Raw genomic sequence first — 12,272 nt, 5'->3', positions numbered from 1 at the left:
CAAACGAATTTAAAACCACCGTGTGTGCGTGTGTGTGGCCGACTACACCAATATATGTGTCCGATGAGGATGTGTTCATTCAATTCTTCGAACTAAAGCACGAGCAAAACTTGATGATTCGTTCAACATTCGAGAAAAGGAAAGGCTTGGAGAGGAGGGGGTAGGATAAATGGTGCGTATTTACACAGTGAATCACGCGTTCCATGCGATTACGAGACGCGACTGCTAGTTTAGGCCATCTATGTTTACACGAACATTTCTAAATATGTTCGTAAACATCAAGTGCACCTTTAACTGGGAAAGCTAGGCAGGCTTAATCAATTCAGTTACCTATATCATTCAAAGACAGGTTTATTCTACTCTGACAAAGAAATTACAATATATTTAAGAAACAATTAAAATAAAAAAAAACGGAAACAATAAGCTAGGAAAGTATTTTTCTTGTGTATTGATGTGTGCAATGTGAAGAACCTTCTGCCTGCTTACGAAAGGAAAGGAAAAAAAGAGAGAAGGAGAAAGGGAAAGAAAGAGAGAGGACAATAACACGTTGGCCGAGAGCGCGGCTTTATTGTAGCCGCTGCTCGCCAGTATCGCAGACGTGGAGGTGTAAACACGGCATTCGTGCCATTGTCCTTTTGTTCTCGTAGCCGGTGAACGGGGGAAAGTAACCTACGCCATGCCGAGCGCCGAGGAAACAACCTACTTGATCGAGGTAGTGCCCAACACGACGCAGGACTTCCTCTCTCGCGACGTCGATCTTCTTGTCTCTCAAATCAAAGAGAACCTTCGACTATCCAGTTTGAAAGCTAAATCTAGCATCAGTCAGAAAAACCGACCATCACCATATCAAATACCTTCGAGGTCTTGGGCAGATCCCAGTAGCTGTGAGATGTGCGGCATGAAGAATACCGGTGGCCACGATCATCGTCATCACTTAGCTCATCATCATCACCATCACAAAAGGCCGACAACGAGAGATGACGACCCGTATGAGCTTTTACAAGAATTGCTCAGAGAAGGTGGTTTGATAAAAGAGGCTGTGAAGAGACTTCAAGCGAATCTCGTCGATCTGGATAATTCCGAGGAGGAGGAAGATGATGAACAATCGTCGACGGTTTATCGAAGAAAACCGTACTTCTACGATTCGGAGGACGAACAGTTACCACCGGTATACAAACCACTTGAGCTGTGAAAATGAATTATAGTGCGGCCGGTATACGAGACCGGTATATGGAGATTTAAACAGATTTTTGTGGTGTCTAGACTACACAAAAATGAAAAAAAAAGTTCGGTGTCCTTTATTAAAACAGTCATTCTTGTTCCTTGGTGTATCTTTCCACGGTTATACATTTGGTATACCTCGTGTGTATATATATATATGTACTCTGTGTGTATATATTGTGTATGTGCATACATGAGAAAAAAAGGGTTATCAGGCGAGAACATATTCGCCCGTTAAGCGAAATATGTGTGTGGCTTGTATCGAAAGAAAGTACAACGAGGTAAACATAATTAGCCAAGAACTTACGGCCTTACATGGCCGTGTTTGTAAATATGGTATGTTGTTATCCGAAGTAGTTTCACACGCACGAATCGTGTAAATTCGGCTAAGCTCGCCTGTATCGACGACTCACGAGGCTTACGTGGAAGATATGGCTGCCTCGATTCGGGCCCTCGGATTCGATTTACATGACAACAAGGTTCACCGATCTTTTTTCAAAACTGCGATTCTTGTCCCTCTTTGAATAAATGAAAAAAGATAAAAGGAAGAGTTCCTGAGTGCTACTCTCGCGTCCAGGGTACTAGAAAGATGAGGTTTTGGAAGTAGTGATTGACAATTGAAATTTACCGAAATCGTTTGCAACCTATTTGTTCTCTTTTTTATACAAAAACATTTATAATTTTTTGTTTGCTTTGATAGTTTATTACCTTTTTTGTAATTATAGAAAGTAATCTGGTAGTTAATTTGAATTAGGTATTTAAAAATGGAAAGAAGTAGCAACTTAATGTGCGATCTGATGTGAATCGGTTAGCATAATAATTCAGCATTCAATAATTTAATGCTTATTTAAGTTCATGTGTTACCTCCGTTATATATGTATATGTATCTTATGATTATGGATTTTTTAATGGCGTGAAATACGAGAAAGAGCACGCGTATAGGATATATTAGTTAAAGAATTTTGCTCGATTTGATCGGGTTGTTATGGTCCAGTTACTACTAGAGGAGTTAACTATGTAAATCATCTGAGAAATCAATCAACGAATTATAGAAACGCCTTTTTACGCGCGGAAGCATCGCAACTCGAAGGATAGTGATCTCATTTATTTTCTTCTTTTTTATTTTTTTCTGCACAACGAACGAGAGGTATTTGTTTAAGGTAGAATCAACAATGTAGCGTTCGTTACTTGAGTTATATATATTATGTATATGTATACTTTCAAATTTAAGTTCTGTAATTGTACGCACACGAATTATCGCCATTTTGTTCGTTTGAAAGTATTTAGCCGACTTGATTGAAGAGAGATAGTAAACCGACTTTGTTGTAAAAGTATATGCGCGAGTGCGTGGGTTTCTTACACGCTTGATACATGGTAGGTTTACATTCGCTCTGCATATATTAAGTACATATATAGTTATTTATCACTATCGATCGTTAGCGACGTAACAAACGCTGTACGCGCGTGTAAATTTGTTGTATGCATATTGGATGCACATGCGTATTCGGTTTAACGGTAGAGCATAATTCAGTTTACGATTTCGGAATTGATATGAAGAAAAATCCGGTAAAAGGTGGATTTTGTAATATATCGCCCTATAAGAGCCGGACAAAATGAAAGCACGGTATCGCGTATCGTGTCATGTCTACATATTGTACAAATGTTAACTAGTTCACAACTACAAATATTACGTTAGACACAGTTCCGATGAACGCACGTGATCATATGTATGAGCGAATGAATGGGGAATTAGCGCGTTTCTTCCTGATGTGTATTTTGTGCGTGTATGTGCAACGATTTGAGTTCGCATAGGTATGAGTGTGTAGATAATGAGAGATTTGTCTTTAAATTCACCGTTAAAGTGTAAATCAAGGAAGTTATATACCTCGTTGTGATCGCCGGATTTGTCATCCGGCGAACCTTAATTATAAATAAACAAGTAAAAGATTTCATCCTAGTCTTATTTTATATTTTCTTTTACCCAGTGAGTTGTATTTTGGGAAATTATTGTTTTGAGAATTTTTTATTAGCTACTATATTGACTTATGCCATGTATTAATATTACAAATATTGTAATGTAGATTTTAACTCGTGCTGTTGCCATAAAAAAGTATCGGAGAAATTTTGTTACGAAAATTATCCAGTCACCTTGGTACATACATATATGGAAAACATATTTCATGCGTGAAGGTATTACAGGGATATCATAATATCCTCGGTGATTAAACGAGATAATCTTTCAATAAAAAAATAACAGAATCTTTGAGATATTCGAACTTCTTATTTAATTATTTTCTATTCTTAAAGATTCCTAAGTACATATTTTTTCAAATTTGTATAATGTAATATAAAAAATGATATAGAAATAACTTTAATATACATCAGTAATAAATTTTAATTTTCTATTTTTTCTTAAAAACACTCAAAACTTAATTTATAAATGGTAGCATAGTGGTCAGATAATAATACCGATAAAGTGTTTCAGTTACATTTAAACAAGATTATGGGAATCAACTTATATTTACCGGTGCTTGATATTTACTCTACATACAGATAATGTTACGTAATGGAAATATTGTCGATAGCGAGGAGCAAAAGTAAAAAATTATAAAAGGGAATGATTCTTTACATCTATGTTATTATATTCATTGATAGCATCGTAAAATACGGTTAATAAAGAATATTGAGTTGTTTTATCGATATGATAGAATTAAAGGGAAGAGCTGTACGATAAATAACTTTTGACGTTTTAAATATTGTACGTGGCTGGATTGAAACATTTGCGTCACCTCTTAGAAATAGATGATAACGGAAATTGGTATACGTAAATAACATATACGCGATTATAAATAGTTATAGTTAAAATTATTCCTTTTGACATATATGAGTAATAATATGTACATACATATACATATGCACGTTCGTACGTTATCAGTGACGTTTTACGACATCCGTCTTTAATTAGAACTTCGAAATCAAGTAGCAGTTCATGAACAAATTAGATGTCAAATCGTAATATTTCATCGATTCTCTTAAATCAGTTATAGATAAAAATTACACAACTAATAATCAAAATTTTAAGCAATGAAGATATATATTTTAAAGTAGCCAGTCAGTTGCAAATATGTATACATAGAATCATGTAATCGTACAATAAAATTATTTATTAAAAATCAAAGTTAATTAGATATATTATTATAAAAGAAAAAATATGTAGATAGGAAATTATATGAAGCATGTTAGAAAAATGGGAAAAATTATTATAGGAAATCTGCAATTTATTACTATTATAAGTTAGTACAATAATATTTTTCATTTTTCATAGATAAAAGATATATTTTTATACATTAATTTAGCTTATGTAAAACAGTGAGTTTTATACTCATATAAAAATCACCAAGGTTTATTAACAATGATTCGTCTTAATTATTGATTAAAAATATAGGACGCTAAATAATCAAATTTTAAGGTTAAAAACATGTTAAGTCATTTGTTTGATCTAAAATAATATAATATAGAATGATAAATAATTTACATTGATTAAAACATAGTAAATTTGACTGCCCTTTTTATTTGATGTAGATTCATGTTGTTTTATAAAGAATAAATTTAATACATGTATATATAACATACAGGTATGTAATGAGTAATGACTGGCAATGATAACAAAAGGCCAATCATTCCATGTCGTTACGCGGGAAGTTGCAAACATTATTGGTCGGTTGAAATTCATCACGTGATCCTTTAGACTGTTGCAGATAAAAGATAATAAAGTGGGTCGTGAATCGTACATTTGCGTGAAAAGTGATTTTACAAGTATCAATGGAATTTTCGTAATTTGAACATTGAATGAGTCATTGCTTACATTACAAAGTATATATTCAACTAGTGTCATAAGAAAACTATACTGTTCTGTCAACAAATCGACAAATGAGAAAGTAATATGGCGGACACTGCGCATTTGTATGTATAGACGCAATTTATTGATTCTTATTATATCCCCGATATTAATTAGGAATCGATATACTGTTATTGAATATAAATATATAATTGTTATAATGATAGCAACAAATTATTTGTTCTTTGTATTCCAAATACTTTGTTGTTTACTTTTTTTCCCTTGTGAATCATTTCTTGTCCAACTCGTTTCCTTATCGTACCTTATAATACCTTTACATAATGCTATCAATTATATTGCTTATTGCTTTATTAATTATACCATAACGACTATCTTTTATTCCAGCAAATACGATAATGTTTGTAATGTTAAATTCTAATTTTTACAACAATATTTTGCCAAACTTTAAGGTTATATTAAAGGCAATTTCCTTCTGCGCATGTGCGAAGAAGGATGCTAGGTATACCCATATATACAGAATGTTCAAATTCTATATCTAATGAAAACATTAATACTAATATCACATTTAATACATAATTGAAGTTATAGAATTATAAATTGTTATTTAACATAACAAATATACTTGTATTAATTTTTTAAATATTTGGACATATTCCCCATAAAGTGTTATATATACTATAGAGAATACTGAATACAGTCTATAACAAATATGTTTTAATCTCTAAAAATACAAAAATAAAAAGATAAAAATGTTAATCAGTGATTACTTACTTATCATATGTTAAATACAATTTCCATTTAATAAAATGTTACTTATCATTGATCTTATTTTACTAATTTTTGATTATGTAAGGTAGATAATTATCGATAATTATGTACCGATTACCGATATTAATATCATTTTAAAACAGATTTTTGTATTAAGTCTTATAAAACTAGAATTTTATTGCTTTGGAGTATTTTTCAAAATTTTAAATGTTTAATAAAAATTGAAAAATGTATACTTTTAAATGTAGCAATTATAACTGGGCGAAGAAATTTGTATACCGGTAAAAAAATTTTGAAGTGACGTAATTATTTTGATTGTAAAAAAATTGTACGTATATTGAATAAATTTAACAGTAAATTATCCTCATTGAATTTTTTAGTTATTTCTTTATCCTAAGAGCATATTTTCACTAATAAGAATAACGCTTATCTTGTTCATATGTAGTACTTTATAACTATATAATCTTATTGTTAGTATTATTTTTTTATGATAAAGATATATCGAATACTCGACCTATTTATTTCTGTGCTATTATTAAATTGTTAATAGAAAATTATACCTACAAGAACTTTCAACGTTGTTACTAATTTTCTTCTTTAATTATTGTTCAGATATTTTACAAGGAACAATATAGCAAGATTATATTATATTGTAATATACAAGATGTTTTTATTGGATGGAAAGGTTTATATAAATTAGAACTGAAATTATTTGCTATTAAATTGGAAATTAGATTGTTTGTTAATGTAATAATAAATAAAGCTTTTATTTTTTCGTATTTTTTATTACTTGATAAGTATAGAAATATCATTCTAGGAATGGATTAGAATCATGCTTTCAAAGGGGAAATCTTACTTTAAAAGTACCTATGTCCCTTTTTGAAAACAATCGGAAAAGATTAGTCGAACGCATTAACTCAAATACAAAAGTACCAACTACAGGCACTTTTATTATTCTCGAAGGAGGAGTTGAGATTCCGTTTAATGATACTGATATATGCTGGCCATTCAGACAGGTAAATAAATCGTTAATTATATAGTACAGTAATATAACATATCTTTTTTATGTAATTTTTTTGTTAGGAGTCATTTTTTCAATGGTGTTTCGCTGTTGAAGAGCCAGGATGTTATGGTGCCCTTGATTTAGCAACAGGAACGTCCATTTTATTTATGCCACGATTACCGCCTGAATATGCAATTTGGGAAGGAAAATTACATAGTTTGGACGATTTTAAAAAACGATATGCAGTAGACGAAACTTATTATACCGACGAGATAGCTAAAGTTTTGAAATCAAAACAAGCAAATCTTCTTCTCACTTTAGTAATTTAGTATTTAAAATAAATATTTTAAAGGACTACATACACTTAGTTAGGGGCTATTTTATTTAAAAATAAATTTATTATCGCTCGGAAGTGAAATGTAACTAAATTCTTGCGAAAAGTTACTTGAAATTTAAATAGCAATTTTTCGCCATAAAACAGTCAAGAAGAATATGAAAATTAAATTATTACTTCCGATACTGTTCTTGAAAATATATAGAGAAAAAATCACGAATAGTACAATTTTGAATAAAATTATTATTGATTCTACCTACGCGTATGTTTTCTTTTTAGTGAATAGCTTACTTAATCTAGGTTTGCAAACATATTTATTTCTTTTATTATACTTCTAGAATGGTCAAAATAGTGATAGTGGCTTGCAAGCAAAAGAGGCAACTTTTGATGGCATTAGTCAGTGAGTACTAGTTTTCAATATTTTCTACATTATAAATAATTTATTTATTTACATTTTATCGTGTTATAGGTTCAAAGTTGACAATAAAATTTTATATCCTGAAATATGTGAATGGTAAGTGCTACAAAATTAATATTATGCGGTCTGGTAAAAATACGTTAATTCGATCGAAAGAGTTAAATAAATGGCTCCAAAGAAGAAATTTTTATTTTATTGTAGAATATAGAAGGTAGAACATATAAAACGTAAAAATTAATTACTATATATCAAATTGAAATTGGCGAAGTTTCACACGATATATGGAAATTTAAAAAATTGCTATCGAAATTGAGCAATTGTCGATTTATTATATCGATATATATCGTTATAATTATTTTCTGTAAGTTTATCACAAGCCTTTCACATGAAGCCTTTTAATAATGGCTCTATAAAATCGTTAAATTGAAAGTATCATTGAAAACAGGTTCAAGATATAAATACTGGTCATTATATCTATTTTAATTCAAAACAAACAATTTTATTGCATTCTGCAAGAGATATTTTATACTGCTTCATCTTTTCATTTCATAATTGGAGAAGGTACATTAAATAAGACATGAAGGAATTATTGTTAAACTTAATCTTATTAGATGCTTGTATGCTTTATGCAGATGATACTAGCTGGTCATGTATGGACAAAATTTTTAATGCGTATGAGCATGCAATCCTCTGCTTGGATCACTAAATTTATTATACGAAGCTATGAGTCCAATTCTGGAAAATATGCTGAACAACAAAGTCTAACACAGACTAGCATTCTTGTAGAAGAGGGATTAGAAATACAGGAAGTGCCTTTAATTGTTAGAAAGATCAAAAATATTGAAACCATATGTAACAATAAAGATCAAAATAGCATTTCTATTATTGATAATTGTTACAAGGTTCCTGATATATCTAAGAAGAATGAGCCATTTACATTTAAAGTTAAAAGTAATGCAAGTTCCAAAAGTAACACTAATGTGAAAAACAAAGCATTAAACCAAAGAATAGACATAGAAACAGATGAGGGAACTGCAATATTATTTTATTCAGATCTTGACTGTTTCAAAGATTTGAACGTAGAAGAGGCATTGCAAGGATTACAACTGTTCAATGCAACTAATGGTGCCTATCCTACGTTAGACAACAAGATCTCACAAGAAATCAATTGTAGAGTAGCTTTAGAAGGATTAAGAAAAGTTATAGACTTAGAAAATAATTGGCTTAAACAGAAGTCTAATAAAATGCAAAGAAATAGGCAGTTTGATGTTGATAATACTACTAGAGATATGATAATGAAACAATTGATTAAATTAATTATTAATAGTAATGATGCTGAAATAATAGTTCAGGGGCTGATAGCCCTAAAAAAGGATAAAGTTAGTCCATCTAGAAATATATATAGAGATTTCATGTGTGATGAAGCTTTAAGTCGAGCAACAGATGGAGAGTTTTCACCTGCACAATTAGTAAATTTAATAAAGATTTTATCATCTTATAAAGATTCTAAGTACCGTAAATCAATAGATACCTTATGGGTTGGTATTTTGCTTCAAGAGCAAGAGATTAATACATATACATTAGTAGCATTATTTAAAGTATTAAAGTATTTTAATCAAAGTAAAAATATGGTCAAACTTATTTTAGAGAGAAAACTTTCTGACTGTTGGTTAAAATTAACAGGCACACAAATTGCAGAAATACTAGATTCTTTTCATGATGATGTTTCTGCAATGAAATGTTTAATGAGTGCCAGTAAGTGGGCAAGTATAAGCATGAATGCATGTAGTGAAAAAGATTTAATAAATTTTATACATAGTTTACATGTAAAAGATTACATTGATGATAGAATAGAAAGTACTTTACAAGGCTATTTGAAATCTAAAGCATCACAAATTGATGATTCAAAATTAATAGCTACAATTATGAATTATTGTAAGGATTTGCAAATCAGAAATGAAAGAATCCTGTCAGAATGTGGGGAATATTTTATGAAACATGCTATGAATATATCAACTTCTTCATTGTCTTCTATTCTTACACCATTTGGATTATTATATGTACATCCTCCCAATAGTACTGAATTTTGGAAAACTTTTGATGATGTGTTATCAGTAAAATTTCATGATTTGAAATTAGATGATGCTTTAGATATTCTTCTTTCTTGTACTTATTTGGAAAAATATCCTGTTAAATTTTTTGATAAGATATTTATTTCACAATTACTGCATAAAATTCATTTGAGAAATCATTCTGTATTCTCTAATCGCATAAAAAATAAGTTGAAATTACTAGATGCTACCATGTTTTTAGAGTCTAAGGAATATCCATCTTTACATTTTCCCCTAAGAAGAGTAGAGAAACCTTTAGTTTTAGATGTTCGAATTAGAAGAGCAGTGAACATGATATATCAACCATTGGCATCTTTGGTAGGGGGAGAACAAAAATTGAGTAAAAATGTGATATTGAATAGACTACCACCTATTAATTTCTATATTCTTGATATTCTTATACATCCGCATATGGTATCCACGTCGGTATTTCATTTGAATTTAGATCAGGAGAAAAATGTGAATACTGCAGTTTTTATTTATTTACCAGAGTATTATTGTAGAAATACGCGACATTTAATAGGACCACAAATAATGAAAAAGAGACAGATTAAGAAATTAGGTTTTAAAGTTATGATGTTAGATTATGCAACAATACAAGAACTCTGGAATCAATCTAATAAATTGTTATCTTATTTGTTGAAAAGTTTACATTCTGCAGAAAATTCTGTATAACATATACGTAACAGAAATATAAAATATAAATTTCTCTATTTTTGATAGAAATTGTAAAAGTAGTCTAATGAAATATATTGTATAATGTGTAGAATAAAATTTTTCATAGATGAAAACTGAATAATTTCTTATATAATTATTGACAATTATATTATTATAAAATAAAATGTAAGTTTCATGTGAAGACATATGTATTTCTTTTCTTTATAGTCGAGTCATAAAATCTCCACAAGAAATTAAGGTACTGGAATATGTGATTAAAGTTAGCTCAGATGCTCACAAATCTATTATGCAAATGGTGAAACCAGGATTTGCAGAATTTCAAGCAGAAGCAGCTTTTATGCATTATGTATACTCCATAGGAGGTTGTAGGCATGTGTCTTATACTTGTATTTGTGGATCTGGACATAATGCATCTATATTACATTATGGACATGCTGGTGCTCCCAATAATAAAGTTATAAATAATGGTGATATGTGGTAAGTTTTGATCTCTGACATTTTAATTGAAATTTATTTTATTTACAAAAAATATTATTTTTTGTCTATAAGCCTTTTTGACATGGGTGGAAACTACTGTGGATATGCAGCTGATATTACATGTAGTTTTCCAGTTAATGGAAAATTTACAGAAGACCAAAAAATGATCTATAATGCAGTGTTGGCTGCTCGTGATGCAGTGATGGATGCTGCAAAGCCTAATGTTCTTTGGACAGATATGCATCTTTTAGCAAATAAAACTATGTTAATTTCATTAAAAACCGGTGGTTTATTAGTAGGCGATGTTGATGAAATGATGAAAGCAGGATTGCACGAAGTTTTTCAGCCTCATGGGCTTGGACACCTTATGGGATTAGATGTTCATGATGTTGGTGGATATCTTCCAGGACATCCTGAACGTTCATCAGCTCCAGGCTTAAGAAAATTGAGAACCAGTCGTGTTTTACTAGCTGGTATGGTTTTGACAATTGAGCCAGGTTGCTATTTTATTGATTGCGTAAGTAAAAAAACTATAATAGATTATAAGAATGTGAAGAAAGTACTGAATATTAAAGTTTTTCGAATCTATAAAGATTCAATAATATTAACAAAATTTTACATATCAATCAATATAAAAAAAGATAGTTGATATATAGTTATTAGATGCAGCACTGAAAAATCCAAATCAATCAAAATTCATCGTTGCTGAAGAATTGAAAAGATTCCGTGGTTGGGGTGGAGTTAGAATCGAAGATGATGTTCTTATAACGGAAACAGGCGTAAGAAATTTAACGGATGTGCCACGCACGTAAGTTTCTTGCATATTTTGATATTTACATTACCTGATATTTAAATTATTCGTCTTACAATTATATTCATTATTTACTAATATTTATACGCACTTTATTTGTTAATATCTGCACGATTTTTGACGTCACTTGCAATTAAAATGTAAGTATAACTTACAATAACACACCGTTTAATTATAGCGTGGAAGAAATAGAAGAATGGATGGCCGCTAGAAAAGAATGAAGTTGATTACATATGAGAAAACAATGAATACATCGTATAAAATATGCGATTGTATAACGAAGAATTTCGTGCGAAGAAACACTATTTACATATTCTGTTCCTTATGATATAAGAACAATTGTGATACGTCATATAACGTCATAAAATATTTTTACACGCGTTTCTTATAGCGCATATAATGCAATATTTAGTATCACACAGGTTTAAGTCATGCCTTTATAAATTGTATATAAAGAGAAACAAATAAAACAATATTCTTTATTATACAGTGCAGTTCATCAATACTTTTATTTTTCCAAATGAAATTTTACTGCATCTTTTCTTTTATTAAACAAAATATATATTGCAAAATATTTACTTAATATAGATTA

At 30.2% G+C, this 12,272-nt stretch overlaps 3 protein-coding genes across 4 annotated transcripts; all 3 read left to right on the top strand.

The window, feature by feature from the left end:
• The first annotated feature begins 676 nt into the window (after positions 1-676).
• Positions 677-3,173, top strand: LOC117163601 (uncharacterized). Its single transcript, XM_033346017.2, has one exon. The coding sequence runs from the start codon at positions 677-679 to the stop codon at positions 1,190-1,192; it is 516 nt and encodes a 171-aa protein (XP_033201908.1). The 3' UTR covers positions 1,193-3,173.
• A 1,734-nt stretch (positions 3,174-4,907) lies between these two features.
• On the top strand, positions 4,908-12,165 carry Dip-C (dipeptidase C). Its single transcript, XM_033345655.2, has 9 exons — positions 4,908-5,184; positions 6,666-6,864; positions 6,932-7,171; positions 7,524-7,585; positions 7,655-7,699; positions 10,600-10,869; positions 10,942-11,386; positions 11,526-11,677; positions 11,859-12,165. Exons 1-9 carry the CDS (start codon positions 5,165-5,167, stop codon positions 11,899-11,901), a joined length of 1,476 nt encoding a protein of 491 aa, XP_033201546.1. The 5' UTR covers positions 4,908-5,164; the 3' UTR covers positions 11,902-12,165.
• On the top strand, positions 7,706-10,591 carry LOC117163408 (uncharacterized). Of its 2 annotated transcripts, none has more exons than XM_076621825.1 (2): positions 7,706-8,164; positions 8,236-10,591. In XM_076621825.1, the coding sequence occupies exon 2, from the start codon at positions 8,236-8,238 to the stop codon at positions 10,387-10,389; it is 2,154 nt and encodes a 717-aa protein (XP_076477940.1). In that variant the 5' UTR covers positions 7,706-8,164; the 3' UTR covers positions 10,390-10,591. The 2 variants fall into 2 exon arrangements, with proteins under 2 accessions (XP_076477940.1, XP_076477939.1); XM_076621824.1 differs by having other exon boundaries at positions 7,706-7,964; positions 8,049-10,590.
• Positions 12,166-12,272: the final 107 nt, after the last annotated feature.

Source organism: Bombus vancouverensis, chromosome 9 (assembly GCF_051014615.1).
Source record: "Bombus vancouverensis nearcticus chromosome 9, iyBomVanc1_principal, whole genome shotgun sequence".
NCBI classification, from domain to species: domain Eukaryota; kingdom Metazoa; phylum Arthropoda; class Insecta; order Hymenoptera; family Apidae; genus Bombus; species Bombus vancouverensis.
This window is presented reverse-complemented; position numbering and strand designations above follow the sequence as displayed.